At 37.0% G+C, this 19,832-nt stretch overlaps 5 protein-coding genes across 5 annotated transcripts; 3 read left to right on the top strand and 2 right to left on the bottom strand.

Annotated features, from left to right (window-relative positions):
• Positions 1–902: 902 nt before the first annotated feature.
• GCK72_023482 (uncharacterized protein) lies at positions 903–2,266 on the top strand (the record flags this gene model as incomplete). The annotated part of the gene is made up of 6 exons (XM_003102621.2): positions 903–1,151; positions 1,200–1,304; positions 1,353–1,478; positions 1,525–1,758; positions 1,806–1,919; positions 1,970–2,266. 6 exons carry the CDS (start codon positions 903–905, stop codon positions 2,264–2,266), a joined length of 1,125 nt encoding a protein of 374 aa, XP_003102669.2.
• A 1,167-nt stretch (positions 2,267–3,433) lies between these two features.
• On the top strand, positions 3,434–5,154 carry GCK72_023481 (uncharacterized protein; the record flags this gene model as incomplete). The annotated part of the gene is made up of 6 exons (XM_003102535.2): positions 3,434–3,523; positions 3,995–4,249; positions 4,296–4,481; positions 4,633–4,701; positions 4,867–4,935; positions 4,999–5,154. The coding sequence occupies 6 exons, from the start codon at positions 3,434–3,436 to the stop codon at positions 5,152–5,154; spliced, it is 825 nt and encodes a 274-aa protein (XP_003102583.2).
• A 3,558-nt stretch (positions 5,155–8,712) lies between these two features.
• GCK72_023480 (uncharacterized protein) lies at positions 8,713–10,459 on the bottom strand (the record flags this gene model as incomplete). The annotated part of the gene is made up of 9 exons (XM_003102549.2): positions 8,713–8,845; positions 8,893–8,963; positions 9,009–9,196; positions 9,244–9,376; positions 9,424–9,504; positions 9,555–9,671; positions 9,722–9,949; positions 10,150–10,269; positions 10,436–10,459. The coding sequence occupies 9 exons, from the start codon at positions 10,457–10,459 to the stop codon at positions 8,713–8,715; spliced, it is 1,095 nt and encodes a 364-aa protein (XP_003102597.2).
• A 1,537-nt stretch (positions 10,460–11,996) lies between these two features.
• On the top strand, positions 11,997–14,363 carry GCK72_023479 (uncharacterized protein; the record flags this gene model as incomplete). The annotated part of the gene is made up of 8 exons (XM_003102583.2): positions 11,997–12,261; positions 12,315–12,412; positions 12,546–12,641; positions 12,695–12,911; positions 12,967–13,558; positions 13,607–13,763; positions 13,814–14,108; positions 14,161–14,363. The coding sequence occupies 8 exons, from the start codon at positions 11,997–11,999 to the stop codon at positions 14,361–14,363; spliced, it is 1,923 nt and encodes a 640-aa protein (XP_003102631.2).
• Positions 14,364–14,663: 300 nt separating this feature from the next.
• On the bottom strand, positions 14,664–19,759 carry GCK72_023478 (uncharacterized protein; the record flags this gene model as incomplete). Its single annotated transcript, XM_053735411.1, has 9 exons — positions 14,664–14,775; positions 14,821–15,015; positions 15,061–16,276; positions 16,323–16,790; positions 16,837–17,604; positions 17,658–18,791; positions 18,840–19,299; positions 19,347–19,649; positions 19,694–19,759. The coding sequence occupies 9 exons, from the start codon at positions 19,757–19,759 to the stop codon at positions 14,664–14,666; spliced, it is 4,722 nt and encodes a 1,573-aa protein (XP_053578977.1).
• Positions 19,760–19,832: the final 73 nt, after the last annotated feature.

The following is a 19,832-nucleotide window of genomic DNA, read 5'->3' as shown; positions in this document are numbered from 1 at the left end:
CACACATATGTTTCCTTTTTATCAAAGGTATAGTGTTTGTTGTTGTATAAATCTATATTTTAGCTAAAGAAACTCTGATCGAGTAATCGTGACGAATTGGTTTCGGAATTTTAAAAATAACGAAGGGGGCTCTGAGTGATGCCAAAGTTTAGGAAACATCGTGAGAAACATAAAATAAAATAAAATTAATGCAGATGAAACCCTTGAAAATTGGAATTATCATTTCCATGAATGATTAATGGAAGACCTTGAAAAATAGAAGACTTATAAGAACTCTCGCAAAAGATTAAAAAACAGCTACATGTATCTGAACAGAATAAACAGTTTATAAAATGAAGCTTCAATTTATTCATTTATTTTTATTCTTTCAATTTCGAAACAATGAAAATCGAGAAATGAATGCCCTCCAAAACAAAAAAGTTGGAATACGTAGTGTTAATTTATTTTTCAAGTTGGTGTCATACGTTTTAAATCTAATCTCTTTGTGAACTACTATCAAAAAACTAAATCTTCAATTTGTCTTATCACCTATCTTCACTGTTCAATTTGATAACGTTCCGATGATATCTTTTGATGCGGTTCAGATTTTTTTTTTCGCTTCTCTATCACATGTTTTCTCCAGTATCTCTCTTTCTGTACACTGCGAATCACCAATATCTGAAATTGATATCAAATACCCACGATCACACGCAATCCAACACAACCAATGCCCTTTCGTATATCGTTCGCTTTTGTTGGTTTTCATCTTTTATCATCACATTTTTGACTTGCAAATTTACCTATTCTTTGAACGTTTTTGTTAGCTGGTTATTGAAAAGGTTAATAATTTTGTGTTATTTCTGATATCTTTCGCCTGATTTTTTCTCAAAACTTTAGTTTACAGTGTTGCCTTCCAAGTTGAGATGTCTACGCAAGAACCTGCAAATGAAATTTCTGAGGACAATCAATGCGCTGAAATGATAGTTCGTTTTTGTCGGAAACGAATTACTGAACTAGAAAAAATAAAGGAAGCGAAAAAACAGCGTCATAATGAAGTGCGCCGCCAATTTGTTTCAGCACCGGCATCAGAAGACGCTCGTTATCTTGATGAAATGGAAATGACCCAAAGTAGCAGATTCCGCTATGGTCTCGAGCAACGAGCTATTAGAAATGTCAGTCGTTTATAATGTTGAACATTTTGTATATTTTGAGTGTTTCAGTTTGTTGAAGACCTGGAAGCAGCTATCGAAAATCCAGTTCCCGCTGATAATTCCCCATTGAACCAATTCAATGCAGTCTATCAGACTTTCAAAACAAAGTTATCGGTGAGTTTGTTTGTGAAAAACATTTGAAACAAGACAGTCAATACACAGTTGGATGCTGCTCCTGCAATGGGTGGAGTTTTCATTCATTTGGTCAATGAGATTAACAAAAATGCAAGTGAGACCCATCAAATTTCTGAAGAAGAGCAGATAATCCGTGTATCTAAAGTGAAAGACGTAAGGAAAATGTTTGTTTTTCTGTGGAATATGTTTTATGTTTCAGATGACTTCCCAGTTTCTTTACAACATAAGAAATCGAAAGCTTCCAGTCAGATATGGAACAATTGATTTCACAAGATGGGAAACAATGTTCCATCAAAACCATATGGAGTCTCTTGGGATTCTCCTATTGCATTGCTTTTATCAAATTCCACTTGATGATGAAACAAGAAGAGCTCTACAAACATGTTTCTCGGATTCATTTCATCATTATCAGCAGTGGGCTGAAAATCATAAAGTGGGTACACCCTTTTTTGAAAACTTCAAGAAAATAAAAAATTCCAGCGCTCAAAAGAATTGGAAGAATACAGAATTTTGGCAGATGTTGTGAAGATGCGTATGGCTCATCTGTCTGAAAATGAAAGTAAACGGCCAATACAGACTAACGGAACTGCTGACGTAATAGTAGTTTCCTCAATTGCTTCTGCTTGACTATCCCGTTTTTTCAGGAGGCCTCCACCGGAACAACGAACTCTCCAATAATTGGTACTTTGTGGTTGGACGTTAAAACGGCTTTCGAATATTTGAAAAAGTCCGAACAATTCAAAGTATATAGTTTCCTTTCGGCATGTGCACGTCTTCAACAAAAACGTCAAATTAACGAAAAGGTTGTTCGGAACCGAATAACTAGAGAATCAATAGTTCATATTTCAGAAGAAGCCCCAATAACCAAGGTTGGCTCAGCCAAAAGAACCCACAAGAATATGCATACTCTTCCGAAGACTACATTGGCAATACAATCGTGATAACTATTTAATCAAAGCTATCCTAGTATCAATTTTAAGTTTATTATTATTAAAGCTGAGTTTTATCTTATCAATTTTCTTTTAATGTTGATATGAAAAACAATTTTTCCTTCCCATTCAACTGGATAGTTTTTTATTAACGGTTTTTAGAGTTATACAATTCTGGTTTTTTTCTATACACCCATCAACTAGCTTACTTCTTCTCTTTCAAAATTATTTTTGTAAAATAGTTCATTTTCAACACATTTTTTTGAGTACGTGGCAACTGTAAAACTATCAAAATAGCAAGCTGAGTGATAAACACTCGGAATCGACCAAGCTATAGTCTATAACTAATTGTGTCGATAGATAACACAAAGAAGATAAGAAAGTTTTCTGTACTTTCACCTCTCTCACTTTTTCACCACATACAATACTTTTATGGTTCAAGAAACAGATGATCTGTCCTCTCAGGTTATCAATTCGATAAATCCTATAAGAGATGAACATTTTCTACAAACCCAAGGTTTTATAAGATAACTGATTAATTTTGCTGAAAGTTATTTCTCTGGAAAACACAAAAAAAAAATCTGCAAAAGTCTACATTACTGAAGTTTAAGGAATTGTTTCTTGAAAAGGATTCATAATAGAAAAATCCAAATTAAAAAAAAATGAGAGGAACATATTTAGAATATTCGTCATGTTTCTTTTGTTTTTTTGTGATTGTAGTTATCCCAGTCAACTTGGGGTCAATCATGAATGTGGGTTTCAAACCAATATGTTCTGTCAATTTCCACTTCAATTGAATATCAATCTGTTTTACTTTGTATATATTTACAAGAAATAACCTCTTCTGCCTTCGACAGCATGGTCTTCGAGGATCTGACATTAGAAATTGTCTGCGTCTCTTATATTCCTTGAGTCTATCATTGACGCACATACGTACACACAAAGAGGCTATGCGCTCTTTTTTCTCTCACTCTCTACGTCTCCTCTGTTTCTGTTCTCACTACTCGCGCGATGACCTACCGCGTGTTCTGTGAATGTATATTCCTTTTTTATTCGTAGATTTCATCTTAATCATAACTCAATTTTAGCATTGTCTACACAAAATTCGTTCATTATCAGTCTTCTCGGTTTTTTTCTGTTTAAGTTCTTCTCAAATTCAACGTATTATTGCAGCTCAACATGGAAGAGGACTCCGCAGGTCTAAGCACTTCACAACAGGCCAACGGCAATGATCCACCACGGGATGGATTCACAACTGTGCTTGAACACGTAAGTTTTTTCTAAATTAGAACATCTGAATTGAAATTTATTATGCTTCAAGTATCGACAAGTCATCACAGATCTAGAAAATGCGCAAATATAAGCAATAAAAAGCATGTAAAAAGTATAAAAAGGGCATCGCATTGTACAACATGAGGAAACAGAATCTTACAACAATTGCATCAGCATTCCACATATCTTGTATGTTGAAAATCGCTTTGAAACATGTCAAATTGAGCAAGTTTTCTTCCAAAAAAGCTGTCGTATGAGTACCTGGAACTGATGTTCACCAACCTGCCTTTTCACGTTGGAATTTTTTGAGTAGCTATATGAAACCATAAATTGCTTTTATAGATTCGAAAGGTTTGAATGAACGATGTGTTATTCAAATTGAAAAAGAAAGAAAATGTTCAAACTGTAGCCGTTTTTCTTATGCTCTTTTCAAAAACACGCGATAAATCAATTTTGAAAGTGTTTCAGGCTCTTTGGGAAGCGGAAAGATATCCGGAATGCAGTGATTTGCTTATCGGCCGCATGTTTGGTGTGCCTTCCGAGCAACTTCGTCCGTGCAAAGTATGTTGTGGAATCAGCGGTAAAACTGGATCGCCATCATACAATCCTCGGAACTATACACTCCAAGAAATTATGACTATGACTGAAACATGCCCAGCACACGCATTTGATGAAGAAATGGAAAAAATAGATGCTGCTTATACTCGTTTTGAAACCAAACTTGTGAGTTTGTAATGATTGTTTTCAAGTTACATGCTACTCTTTTTAGGCAAAACAAGCGAGAGCTGAGCATGCTCGATTGGCAAAGGAATTAAAAAAGGCAGAGCTTGAGGAAAAGAAGAAATTGAGAGAAAATACGAAGACAAATTCAAAAACCAACAATAAAGGGAAGAAAGGCAAAAAAGGCAAGAAAGTTGCAACAACTATCTCGGACGAAGAAGAACCGATTGACGATGTAATTACTCTTTTTTTAATGTCAAAAATACTCCAATCACTCATATTTTATGATTCTTTTCTTGTCTTGCGAATGTGACATGCTCAAATATGAGACTTGTCAAAAATTTCATTTTTACGTTTCTAAAAAAACACTTTGCGCTTGTTTACAGGAAATCGAGGAAGATGACGCGAATGACTCCGAATACGAGCCATGTTCACAACCGAAAAAAGCAAAAACTGTGAGTATTTACATGGAATATCTCAGACTGCAAGTGAAGAAATTGAAAAAAAAAAAGGCACCAAAGACTGGAAAAATTATAGATAGATGTGATAATTTTTTTCAAGTTCTTTAGTATTAACTTAACGATGCTAAAGAAATGAATTTGACCATGATTTAATTCCAGGTCGTGATAGAGGAGGACATCGATTACTTCATGTATGAGATCGAGCCGAAGCCAAAGCAAAAGAAGGTTGTAAGTTATTTTTTCTTTCTTCTCAACGATCTGCATCGAGAATTTTTATTATAATGTTTGTAGACTCGTTGGACTTGCCCGGGATGCGAAAAGTCTTCAAAATATGGCAGTACAGGATGTTGTTGGTGCGATGAGTGGTGGCATTTTAAATGTGCTGGATTCAAGAAAGCCAAAGATGTACCACAGGGATGGACATGCAAATTATGCGATATTCCATGAACTCATTGTCAAAAATTCATTTATCTTCAGAAAATGTGTGTTTTACAACATATTCCCGTTTAAAAGATATGATTAGCATTTTTCAAACCGAGTGAGATGTCATCCCATATAGTTCACCTTGTTTTTAGTATTCAGTTAAGACGCACTCTCTGACTCGTTCGAGCATCGATCAACAGACCATGTTCACCCGAAAAAAGTCGACCATCTCCGATTTGCCAATCCTTTTGATCAAAGATAGTACCAAGTGTTCTTAGCAAATTGGGGTACTTTTTGGCCAGGTCCGTCACCTGGGTACCTAGAAAAATCAAAAAATCGATATTTTTCGAAAATTTTTCCTGAAGGAGTTAGGAATGAAATCTCAACGGGAAATTAATGTAGACACTATTTGAAGCATTTTTTGTGTTCAGAACAAAATTCCAGCTCAACACCTTCATAGTGAAAATTTTGAAAATTTATGAAATTTTTGGGTTTTTTTCATAAAATCGTTTTTATCTCGGCAGGGACACGAGAAGACGGGCTTTTTTATTTTAAATTCGAAATCTACATAAAATTTGGCGTTGGAAACATGCTGTCCCTACTTGTATCTCTAGACCCAAAGAAAGATTTTTTGGGAAGAATGAGAAAAACTACGATTTTAACTTTCAAGTCCTTCCAGTAAATTTATTTTGATGTTTCAAAATAATGGTTTTTTGAAGTTTTCATTCAATCATGTCATTTTTATTCAGTTCCGGTACAATTTTCGATCATACCACAAACATTTTTTTCGAAAAAATTGAATTTTTTGATTTCTGAAAATTTTCTCCCGAATTGAATCATTCCGACTGAAATGTTAAGGATAGCATTATAAAATCAGGAGAATATAACTGGAATATTCTTTAGGTTCATAAAAAACTTGATTCCCACTGTCGGGTCACCTGCTACTTACGTGTTCATTGTGAAATTCAGCGAAATTGTCAACTTGGGAAGTTGGTGCAACGCTACTTTATACTTGCAACGTTATTTGACAGGGAATTGCGGTGAATATGACAGGAATAGTGAGAAAACGGCAAAAATTGATAGATTCTGCAAGATTTACGAAAAAAGCTTTAAAAAATTAGGACTCATAAATGTTCAATGGTCTGACCTTTTTATGGATATCAGGAAAAAACTATTCAAGTTTTTTTTCGTAAATCTTGCAGAATCTATCAAATTTTGCCGTTTTCTCACTATTCCTGTCATATTCACCGCAATTCCCTGTCAAATAACGTTGCAAGTATAAAGTAGCGTTGCACCAACTTCCCAAGTTGACAATTTCGCTGAATTTCACAATGAACACGTAAGTAGCAGGTGACCCGACAGTGGGAATCAAGTTTTTTATGAACCTAAAGAATATTCCAGTTATATTCTCCTGATTTTATTAGGTTGGTTCATAATTTTCTGCAATTTTTCGATAAAACTTTGCTTCTATTTTTTCAAATCCAGAAGAAGTTCTAGAATTCAAAATATTGTTTATCAGCATCGGTGGTCTTCTGACAAGATTTTGGTAGCTTACTGATTCTCTCTGCGTAGACCATCTAATCGAGATCAATGAAAAAGGAAACTTGCTTCTTTTTGATATCCCCTTTCTATTCGGATTCTTTCCCATTTAAATGTCGTTGGAGTCAAGTTAAATGTTTGTAATTAAAGAGAAGAAGGTTGGATTAATACGATGAATAAAAAAGTATTGTCCAGCCAGATGGCAACAGTTTGTTGTGGGTTACTTTCCCAACACATGAAAAAGCTTTGTCATACTGAAATCGCCGTTTTGTTATATCTCCCCGTCCTGAAGTCACATGATTTTAAATTTATCAAAATAAGAAACGTAAACATCTAATGTTACTTTCCTGTCGTCGTTCATGAGTTCCCACTACTCCACCCAGAGTACCGAGTACCAGATTCAAAAAACCACTTTTTCAGGTTTGAGAACATCCAGAGGACGCTAATCTTAGCCCACACATTGTACTTTCCTCACATCGTTAGAGTAACAACTCCACTATTAATTTCTAATAAATAAATAGCCCGACCATACGTGTGTTGGGTGTAAAAGTACTAAGAACCAACTTAGGTCCATGTGATGTATCATCTTATGTTGTTTCAAAACGTGTGATATGTAACGACGAATTTTCTCATTCCGATAATTTGTTTCCATCCATGATCTACAGTTACATGAGTGACCCTAAAAGAACTTGACAACCTACGGGTGGTTTGATACAGATCCGCTTCAACGATTCCCTGCTATAACTCCAAATCTATCTCTGACTGCTGAAAGAGAAGAATTTTTTCAATCAGATCTAAATTTCTTGTGTCAAATCTTTTAAATCAAAAAGTATTTGCGTTGAAACAAAGAGACCTTTGTTAACATACACCAGCAACTTCTTTTTTAATGGCATAATTTTTAGACCAGAAACGAATGAAAACAAAATAAGGTTTCAAAAACGCAAAAAGTTGCGTGTAAATCTAAGCTCCGTTCTCGGCGAGAAAAAAACGTGAGGAGTAAAACTTTTAAACTGTAGCAAGTACTTGAGTGGATCTACCAAACACAAAAACAACCACATCGAAAAACTACTCCTGTGCCGAGAAAACAAAACGACAACCAGCAAGCTCGAAAATTGCAGAAAATTATGAACCAACCTAATATAATGCTATCCTTAACATTTCAGTCGGAATGATTCAATTCGGGAGAAAATTTTCAGAAATCAAAAAATTCAATTTTTTCGAAAAAAATTTTTGTGGTATGATCGAAAATTGTACCGGAACTGAATAAAAATGGCATGATTGAATGAAAAACTTCAAAAAACCTTTATTTTGAAACATCAAAATAAATTTACTGGAAGGACTTGAAAGTTAAAATCGTAGTTTTTCTCATTCTTCCCAAAAAATCTTTCTTTGGGTCTAGAGATACGAGTAGGGACAGCATGTTTCCAATACCAAATTTTGTGTAGATTCCGAATTTAAAATAAAAAAGCCCGTCTTCTCGTGTCCCTGCCGAGATAAAAACGATTTTATGAAAAAAACCCAAAAATTTCATAAATTTTCAAAATTTTCACTATGAAGGTGTTGAGCTGGAATTTTGTTCTGAACACAAAAAATGCTTCAAATAGTGTCTACATTAATTTCCCGTTGAGATTTCATTCCTAACTCCTTCAGGAAAAATTTTCGAAAAATATCGATTTTTTGATTTTTCTAGGTACCCAGGTGACGGACCTGGCCAAAAAGTACCCCAATTTGCTAAGAACACTTGGTACTATCTTTGATCAAAAGGATTGGCAAATCGGAGATGGTCGACTTTTTTCGGGTGAACATGGGTGATCGAACGAGTCAGAGAGTGCGTCTTAAAACTTAGATCTTTACAAATTCAAACCCAAATCAATGTAACAATTTTGTTTCAATTTAACTTTCTACTCTCGCCCATAATCCGGGTTCTCAATTGTTCATGTTTTCAACAGAACTGGATAGTAAAATATTTATTTAGTGTTTTCTCTTTGTTAATTAAGGCAAATAAATTAATTGTTTTTTTAATACAAGCCTGTTCAAAAGGTTTCAAACCAATTCAACATCATTTGAAAATAATCGCTCCAGATACCTCCTTGCACATTCCAGTGAAGACGTGTTTACCCAGAAGACTCGTAAGTTACCCATGTTTGTCACAGAAAGTAGTGTGTATTTTCGATCTCTGGAAAAAGAGAAAGAATAGTGCGAAGAACGACTAGTAAAACATACCTAATAAATTGAATAATGTGTTTCCGGAATATTTCTTTCCTCGGATCTTTCATCTCCTTTGGAAGATGATACTGAAAATGTCATCGGTTTTAATGATAACATGTTTTCATCTTTACCTCAATGTTAATTTGACACACAGTGATTCCAGCTTTTTCAAGTGTTCCACCTTTTGCTAAATGAGACATCATATCATATTCTCCACCGTCTCCTTCAAATATCAAGTAGTCGATGATATCTTTTCTGATGAGATTTTGGAAAAATATATCGATTCCAATGTGATTCACAAATTTGGAAGATACTCTTTCTGAAATATTAGACACAGTTTTTTTCTGAAAGTCATGGGAAGGAAACCTGTGGAGTACTTCAATGTTGCTTGTTTCAATCCTGTCTCATTACCAACTGCGAACGGGAAGAATATCCCTATTGGTGAATAAATTTGTGAGTTTTCCAGAAAAACAGGGTCGGCACCATAAAATTCAGACTCCTGAACAACCAAAATGCTTGATATGACTTAAAAGAAAAAGTCCATACCGGAGACAACCGTTTTTTGAAATACCGCTCAATAGAAACATTCGCTCCGATTCCGACACGAACAAACGTAGCTGAAGTGTCCTGAAAAGAATGAAAATGTCATGAAACTCAGTTATATAAAGAACAATTACCGAAGGTGAGGGCATAAAAAACTTTAGAGCAGTTCCAACGACTGTTTCAGGTTCCATATGCCATAAATCTGTTTTGGAACGACATTTATCTGCATATGAACCCAATTTGTGCCAGAGCTGGAATGTTTAAAAATGGCTTATACCAGTAACAATAACATTTGACTCACATGATCAAAATTTTCGCTAGTATCCTCCTCAGATTCTTTTCGCTTTTTATCGGCTTGACTGACCAACCATTGCAAGTAACTAAACTGCGGATCTTGTGGATCCATATCATCTAGTGAAAGCTGATGATCATCCAGAATTTCTCTCATGCATGTTCTCCATTTGAGAAATGCTAATCTCAGCATACGTAGCTCTTCTGTTATCGAAAAATCTGGTTCCGCATTTTTATTCTGTAATAAATAAAAAAGATCTCTATTTTCATGTTCCATGAGATTGTTCGGAAACTGATTCAAAAATAGCGATAAACTGTAGACATTCTAAAAAAGTCTGTTCGTCGACCGATACGATTTATGATCGACGTCACTAGTCCGGCCCGATGGGTACTGGATAGGAATGCAATGGATTTTGATACATGGCAATTTAATCTTACCTGTGCTAAAAGTAAGTCTTCTTGGTTTTTGGAATGGATGGAGACGTTGACAAGAAATAGAATAATGACAAGGGTGCATAAAGATACAGAGGTACGGTAGCGACGGATAAATGTAGAAATCTGAAAATAAAATATATAGGAAGAAACTTTCGAAAAGTACAGTGAATGTGTTTTGAATGAGGAAAAAATGGGAATCAAGCTGGGAGAAATTAAAAATATGTCGAAATTTGGATGAACACCATGTTTAACTTCAGTGTAGTTGAAAAATGAAAAATCAGAAACTTACTGATATTGAACCGTTGCTCCACATATTATGAAACCCCGTCACAAACTAAATAACCATAGAAAAAGGTATCCAGAAAAGAAGGAAATTGGTTGCAAAGTGTCTGAAGAAAGAGCGGGAAAGCGCGTGAAGCTTCTCTTCTTTTCTAATTCTTTCAATGCTTGCATGTGGAATACCTAGATACCGATCTCATATCGTCGTGTGTCCCCCGTGCCCGTCACATTTTCATCTGAACTTCCCCATTCGGCAACGAAACGCTATGAAAAAAGACGTAAGAAAGTTTCGCTTCTTAGAAAGGAAGGGAAAAAGTGAAATTGTGCGGAAAAACGGCTTTCCGACATCAGATAGCATTGTTTTAACATTCACGCAACATGAACGTGGCTTGATCTTTTGCTTTTGTGCATTGGATCATAACTGAAAGATTTAAACACAAATAAGAAGGGTGCTTGAAGAAATTATGAGGAAAACTGGCATTTCAGTGAAGTTAAACTTGCCCGGTCTTGTTAAAAGAGTTTTCTGTGGTAATTTCTGAACAATGTCTTCCCTATAGCAATTTTTCACAAAATCCAACGAATCATCATTTGTTACTGCACTTTACTTTTTTCGGGAACTATTTAAAAATGCAAATTTCATAACACAAACACCACTCCTGAAAATAAATTTCGCAACCGAGTCCTCCATCACTAGCAAATGAAACAAGACACTGTTCAGTAGTACAGAGTAATGCATTCTTCCCGATGAAGGACACTTGATGTCTCCGTCTCCAGTAACTCCAGAGATATTTCTCTCAAAAGGCGACAGTCACCATTATGGTGTTTATGTCTCCGATGGCCCTCCGCCAATTCAACAGAATTACTTCTCCAATTTTTCTTCAAGGCGATTCACTATCCGTCTTTTGGTTTCATCTTTCAACTTTCAACTTGTACGCATCGAATGATACTATTTCAAAACTATTGGTGTGTTGAGTATATTTGAACCGACGTTTGAAAATAGGGCTCGTAAGAACAGTCTATTAAAAATAAGATGTTTGTTTGTTAAGTTGAGTGCTTCAATTTTACTGAGAACCATATGGTTTTTCGATGAAAGAAAGTTGCATTGCATAAAAACTCAGTGTTTCAATTTTTGAAATTGATATGTCTCGGGAACATCCATCAATTTTTTAATTCTTATCTTTCCCAACTTATTTTTTCCGAAAATCGATTTTTCTTCCAACCAAACTTCTTACGTTGCTTTTCATTCAGCCGAATTCGAACCTCAAACGATAACAAAACAAAAAACGTCGTAGGTAAATAGGAAAAGGTATTGGCATCTATCCCTGTTTACCCTCTCCCTTCATGCCTCACCTCTTTCTGTCCGGCGGTCTGTGTCAAATAATTTTTTTTGCGTGATGAGTCACTTTTTGGCTGCTTTTTTTCTCTCCATCTTCTTGTTCTTCACCGCTCTTATCAAGCATACACAAATACTGACTGTGCCATTCTTGTATTCGCACTCTTCTGCATATTTTTTTTTCATATTTTTCCCTCGTTTATACCTCTTTTTACTATTACTGTTTTTTTTTTCAGAAATGACGGAACGAACACCGTTACCCGGTAAAAAGTACAAATTCACCATTAACATATTTGTACTTTTGATGGTTCTGGTAATTGCTGTTCAAGGCACATACTTGGGTTATGTGGTCGGAATGCTAACAACACTGGAAAAGCGATTTGGATTTTCGTCGGAAAAATCTGGGTGGCTATTGTCCTTGTACGATATCGGACACACAATGGCTATTCTTCTTATCGGGTACATCGGATCTCACTACCATCTGCCAAGGATTACAGGAATTGGTAACATAGAAATTAAAAAATGAAACCAAGAGAAGTTAAAAATCTGTTTACAGGAGTAATATTGAGTTCTCTGTCTATGTTTATGCTAGCACTTCCGGTCTTGTTCTATGGAACCGCTGATTACACACAAGAGCAATTATTGCAAAAAAAGGTGAGTGTTAAAAAATAATTGTTTGGAGGTGACTAATAATAGTGGAGGTCTCGAAAATTGTAGTTGCAAGTCTTAAAGTAATAATCGTGCAATTAGTTGGTAAATGATATGGGCCCGATTATCAAGTTTACAGGAAGCGTATGCAATGGAAATGAGATGCGATGTCAACAGTATGAGAGAAATCTCATCACAAGGTGAAGATTGTTGGAGAGAGCACAATGAGCACACAGTAAGTAATTATTATTTGAATTTAACAGAAGCTCATGACTTTATAATTTTCAGAACGCATTCATCATTCTGGCTTTCGGTCAACTTTTTGCTGGGATCTTTGCGGCACCTTTCAACACAATTGCGTACGTCTATATTGACAGTAATGTCAAGCAAAAGAGAGAATCACCATTTCTTCTCGGTCTTCTTACTTCAATGTACGCATTCGGACCTGCACTTGGATTTCTGCTCTCTTCTATTCTCAATGGAGTTTACACAACACTTGGGGATGGTGAGAAAAGCAACCTTTTTGACTAGAGTTTTTCAAAAACTGTTTGTTTTTCCAGCACCCGATCACATTGGTACACATGATGAGCATTGGATTGGAGCATGGTGGCTTGGGTTCTTGCTTTGTGGATCTGCGTATCTTTTTCTTGCATTGCCGTTCTTCTTCTTTCCTAGAACATATAAGCATCCTGATTCATTCCATCTTATGTTGGGACTCTCACGACCACAAGTTAGCCCTGAAGACAGATTAACCTTCAAAGAAAATGTGGAGCTATTTCTCCGGGAATTCCCAATGGTACTAAAGAAACTGTTATCCAACAAAGTTTACATAACCATGGTCATTGCTTGGATGTTTGGATCATACTTGATTGGTGGCTATCAAACTTATCTTCCAAAATTCATAGAAACTCAATATGGTCGATCAGCAAGTATGGCTGACATCTACTCCGGAATTATATCAGTGGGAGCAATTGCTGTTTCAACTGCATTGGGAGGATGGATTCTTTCTCGTTACAATATTGCTCCTCGATCTTCAATTATCTGTTTGCTTGGATCATGGGTTGTCATTCTTGTCAGTTATATTATTGGTATGAATCTCGGATGCTCACAGCCAAAAGTGGAGGGACTGTCGTATGTGGATTACGCTGACAGGTATGGTTTCTCAATTTTTTTTCTGAAATATTTTTCCATTATTTGTAGATGGCATTTCTATCACCACCAAGAACGTGAACAACAGTGCTTGGAATATTGCAACTGTGAAACTATACTCAAATTTGATGGAGTCAGTATGAATGGACAAAATTTCTATTCTCCTTGTCACGCCGGATGCACGGATTATGATGTGTTCTCAAATACAGTAAGTTATTGCTGTGTGACACTACCCATATACCATATTTAACTATTCAGTGGTCCAACTGTCAATGTGTCTATGGAAATTCGGTGGAGAAAGGACTTGTGCATCCCGAATGTGACATTTTTTTTGCGTATTTGGCTGTTATGATGATTGGACTCTTCATCGGAAACCTATTCTTTATGGTCACAATGATGATTGTGCTGAGAAGTGTATTTGATGAAGAAAAAGTTATTGCTTTGAGTTTGGCATCGTTCATAACAAACTTATTCGGATTCATCCCCGCGCCGGTAATATATGGATTCTTTATCGACCTATGTTGCATTCTTTGGAACCGACAGTGTCCGAACGGTAAGTTTTTGATTATTTTAAGTATTCTGGTACGGTGAACTAGTATTTCCAGAACGCGGAAACTGTGTGTTGTATGACAACGACAAATTCTCAAAAATGTTCCATGGAGTGAACAGTTTCTTCCAAATATTTGCAATTCTTTTTGCTGGAATCTGTTATTGGGTGTCCAAATCAGTCAAACTACCGGAGGAAATGCCAATGGTGGAGTTTCCAGAGAGTAGAGAACGAGAATATCGAGACGAAGATGAAGAATGAAGAAAAGAATGGATAAGACTGCAGTTGTACTTGAATGTTACGTGTATTTTATTAACTTGTAAATGTACTTTGAAAAACTACAAAATGATGTAGATCTAATTAATAAATTCATCAACGATAGAAAAGAGAAAAACAATTAGTGATGATTGAAAAAAGGTAAAAGTTGGTGATATGATTATTGGTGGAAGAGAAAGTTGTGAAAGGGAAAATCATACATGGGAAATGAGAAAATAGATAAAAATAACAAATTAATAGGCTTATTGTCAAGAACTGAATAAAAATTATGTTATCATATCAATTTTAGACTAGTCCCGCTCGTCTTGCCATAGAATAGAACTCGGAATTGCGATTAGACAGTAGTTTTTGTGGACTGTCGAATTCTCCTACTTTACCATCATTCAGCACGATGATTCTTAACAAAAAGTTAGCTTATTACTTCAAAAATTAGTGATCCCACCTGTCATAGTCCATGATAGTATTGAGACGATGGGCTATGGTAAGAACTGTAGAGTTCGCAAATTCTTCTCGAATAGTTTTCTGAATAAGAGAATCTGTAGAAACGTCAACTGCAGCAGTTGCCTCATCCAGAATAAGAACACGAGTTTTTCGAAGGAGGGCACGAGCCAAACAAACCAATTGACGTTGACCCACACTGCAAAAAACTGAATTAATTGAACAAATGTTATCAAGGATTTACCTGATGTTGTCACCTCCTTCGGTAATCATGTAGTCAAGTTTATCGTGATGTCCAGTTGCAAATTCTTTGAGATTAGCCTGCTCTAGACTCTTCCATATATCATCATCCGAATAATGGTGAAACGGATCCAAGTTGAACCTCAAACTACCCGAGAAAAGTACTGGGTCTTGTGGAATGATAGTCAGATTGGATCTCAGATCATGCAGCCCAATTTCAGCTAAGTTGATACCATCGACTATGATTTGACCCTCTGCCGCTTCAATAATACGGAAGAGAGAAAGTGTGACCGAAGACTTTCCTGCACCTGTGCGACCGACTATTCCAACTTTCTCGTGTGGTTTGATCTCCACGTTAAGTTGTTTTACTACCAGGTTTAGCCCTGCACGGTAACGAGCGGAATAGTTGTTCATCACAATTCGTCCTTCAGATGGCCAATTTTGTGGTGGTTCCTTTCCTGGTTCAGATTTCCATTCAGCCTCCGTTTCAGTTTCAGCATACTCTTTCACACGTTCTACAGATACAATGTTTGTTTCAAGTTTTGTAATTTGACGGACTGCAAAATTGAGAACTGTCGTGATGTTCAGAGCATATGATACTGATAATCCGATGACTCCAGAAGTTGTGGTTGATCTGGTGAGTGCAGCAAATAGAGCGGAGAATAGAACGATACAGTTTCCAATAAACTCTAGACGTACTGACAACCAACGGTTTGCAACGTAGTTCAGGTAGCGACATTGAACATGTGCATCAACTTTAGTCTCGGATAGTTTACAGAATCTGTCGACCAAATGATAAGCGCGGATTGTTGCCGATCCTTGGATCGATTCAGACAAATGACTGTAGATTGGAGATCTGGTGATTGATTCCAAACGTTTCAGCTGACGAGAAGTTGCAATGTAGTATCTCATAACCATGAGATACATAATGGATAATGGGATGATGACAATTCCAAAAACTGGAGTTGAAATCATAATAATGATCAGAGTAGAGATAACTTGCAGCAAACATTGAGCAAAGAATTGTACGTTAAATGGCAAAAGTACATCAACTGTCTCAATATCTTTTCCGATACGGTTCAAAATTCTTCCAAACGGAGTAGTATCGTAAAAAGACATTGGAACACGGAACAAACTGCGCATAAGTGGAGCATGAAGGTTTCGAGAAGCAGCAACTCCACCATACAACAAGGAAAGCATTCCGATGAAAAGAAGAATAACTGAAAGCCTATGTTAATTCTGTATCAAAATTACTTCGAAACTTACTCTCGGAGAATCCGAGTCCAGCATAGACACCGAGGCGAACACCAATTGTTTTTCCAGTTGAGTTTGTACCAGAACGAGCAGCATTATCATTTGACCAATCCGTAAGCCACAAGTTTCTTCCCATTGAAACAACTGTGCTAGTTGTCATTCCCAATACGAAAATTATTGCAATAGAAATTCCCATTGCTCCAAAGTAATTGTAATAAGTATCCATCTTTACTCTTCCAGTTTCCACTCTCTCAGCTCCAGTGAGTTGACGAGTGTTTGTAGAAGCCGAGACGATCGATGCGCTGTATGATTTGGTAGTGGAAGGACGTCGTCGTTGTTTTGCATTCGAAGTACTTATTCTGCGTCGATTGATTATGCCAGACACGGTCGACATGTGACTGGTACCAAGGACGTGATCTATGATAGGAGAAGCCATCAAATCGTCTTCGTACTCAAAATCGGAATCTCCTTCGATCATGACTGAAAATGAATTGTTTTTCGAGATATGTCTATACAAAACACTTACTTCCTCCAGGTTCAGAATTGTCATCCTCTTCGTCTGATTGTTCTGCTTCACGTCTTTCCCTTTCTTCTTGCTCACATTCAATCAGAAGTTGCTCAAAAGCTCCTTGTTGCATTAATTCATGATATTTCCCTTCGTATTCTATTTTTCCATCATTCATCACCATGATGAGGTCTGACTTTTCCAAACAGGATAGCTCATTGGTTACCAAAATACGAGTTTTGTTGCGTAACATTCCTTCTGGCCCAATCACAGAATTAAAAAGTTGACTTCCAACATGAGCATCAACAGCACTCATTGGGTCATCGAGTAAATAGATATCATGGTTTTGATATACTGCACGAGCCAATGAAATACGCGCTTTCTGTCCACCGGATAAGTTGATTCCTTTTTCTCCGATTTCTGTACTGTCGCCGAGTGGGAGAATTTGAAGATCACGATAAAGTGCACATGCATCCAACACACGAGTGTAGAAGTACTCGTCAAACTGTTTTCCAAACGTGATATTCTGACGAAGTGTGTTATTTTGCATCCATGGTTGTTGAGGAACATAGCATAGTCGTCCGTGTAGCGCGATGGATCCGCTCAGTTTCTCCATTTCTCCCATCAATGCTTGGAGCATCGAAGTTTTCCCAGCCCCCACTCTTCCGACAATTGTGACAAGCTGACCACGTTTCACAGAGAAGTTGATATTCATGAGACTGGGTACAGGGTTTTGATCTGCAGATTCCCATGAGAGTGTTGCATCTTTGACGTTGATTACATCGTTGTCTGAAATTGTTCAATTAAAATTATCATTATTTTTTATTCTATTTGACACTTACTATCACGTCCTCTATGGTCAATAGCATCTTCACTGAGCTCTTCTGACATTAAGAATTCCTTCAGTCTCTTGTTGGAAACAATTACTTGGACTGTTTGAGTGATGAGTTCAGCCACTTGGGACATTGGTGATCGCAATTGGTTAAAAAGGGTGAGTGACACAAATGCTATTTCTGGAGTGAGCACATTCTTTGGATCAATGAAGATAAAGGTAGCAAACGTTGAAAGAGCGACAAGGAAAGGTGAGGCACAGTTGAGCATATCCGAGAACGTTCTCAAGAATGCGGCTTTCTTGATGAGTCCCAATTCCTTTTCTCTCAAATCTTCAATCACTTTCTCCATAGGTGGTTCCCAGGCATACAGCTTGATCACTTTGATTCCGTTGAGCACTTCATTAACCATCTTTGTTCTTTCATCTTTGTAATACATTTGAGAAATCTGCCATTTTCGAATAATCATAGTGATCACAAAATTGATCGGGAACAGCAAAACCATTACAGCAACACCACTGAATACTGAAACTCCAAGTTGTTGGAATAGAAGGAAAAGTGCTAATCCAATTTGGAACGGGTTCGACCAATACTGCATGGTTTGTGGTGTAATTTGTTGGAAGCGGTCAATGTCAATAGCCATCAAATTTACTATTTCTCCCACAGTTTTCTCCCGACGAGCAGCGTTTGACAGGCGGAGAGTTTTCCGGTATACAGCCGCAGTAAGACATGTTTGAACTCTTGTTCCAACTCTGTACATCAGATAGAAATAATGAGAAAGAAGGATGGATGATAGTTCAGCCGAGATGAACATTGTAAAAGAAAGCACGATTCCTTGCCACATCGGACGTTCAAGTTGTTCAGTAAATCGGATCAATGATTTCAGAAGCAGAGGATTGACGAAAAGTAGAACGTCTGAGAGGAACTTGACAACCATCGCTGTGATAACATCCCATTTGAACATCAAAAACAGTGTCCAGATAATGGAGGGCATTAACTGTTCAGTGTGACTGGTTGGCAAAGATCCATAGTCATCAGCTGTTTGATCATGAAGCAGTGGAGTACTATCATTTGAAGATGTGCGACGCCGAGATGTCTGGGCAGCGTTCAAATTAGCTTGGCGACGGTTTTTGATCTCCTCAATTTCTGAAAATACTACGTATATCTTACTTGAAAGATGAAAAAACAACTCACTTTTGTTCTGCTTGTCCCACAAGTTATACCATTTGGGCACTAGCAAGTTGGAAGTGTCAGCTTCGTTGAGAGAATACAAATCAGAGACTTCCAATGGTTTCCTCACTCCTAGACTACACAAAGAATTGAACCACCACATGGTAATACGGTTCAAAAAAGACGACGTCATTTCAGGACTTGGGTTACGAGCGGTGTTCAAATACTTGTATCCTTCTGGTGAATGGTCAGCATAACAGTGGAGATACGTTTCCAATGCACAGCATATGAACCAAACCAAAAAAGCAATACATCTCGGGTAGTCCAACCAATTCCATGGCTGAGCAGGTGCCACCATTTGTTGAATCCAGTAGAGGAGTTCAGGTATAGCTGACAGTGTGAAGACAAGCCAACTGATAAATAGGCCTCCGGATGTAACAATTCCATAGTTGCGACAAGAGACAATCAGAGCTGTTAAAACAATCTGAAATTATCTGGAGTTAAGGTAGATCAATGAACCAAAATACTCACCATTGCTAAACACAAAGTCAGTGGATAAACAAAGTCGACTGCATATGGGAATCCTTGGAACAGTGTTTCATAGATAGCCACGGTAAATAAAGAGAGCGAATCCGCTATTAGAATACAGGAGAGACCAACTTTGAACTGAATCCGCCTGGTCCATGGGATAGGGGTTGGACGGCGATAGAAGATTTGAGCTGTAAGAATAGGAGCAAGCAGGAAAACTATTGCAGTAGGAAACCAGACCAAAGTGGTATGCTGGTAACATTGAGTCAGAATGGGTACTGTTGTTGCATTCCATATTTCAGGGTCCTGTAAGCTGTGTATTAGAACAAATAGTAATATAACCAGTTTACCCAGTAACGTTCCCCACAGAATGCATCTATTCCTTTTAGTTTTGCTTGTAAATTGGGAGGATCCATATGAAACTGAAATATTAAACGACTGAGGTGAATAGGAAACAAAATCAGGGCAAGGAAAGAACAAAATTATAGT

Source organism: Caenorhabditis remanei, chromosome X (assembly GCF_010183535.1).
Source record: "Caenorhabditis remanei strain PX506 chromosome X, whole genome shotgun sequence".
In the NCBI taxonomy this organism is placed as follows: domain Eukaryota; kingdom Metazoa; phylum Nematoda; class Chromadorea; order Rhabditida; family Rhabditidae; genus Caenorhabditis; species Caenorhabditis remanei.
The sequence above is the reverse complement of the archived record's forward strand: the minus strand, read 5'-3'. Positions and strand labels throughout refer to the sequence as shown.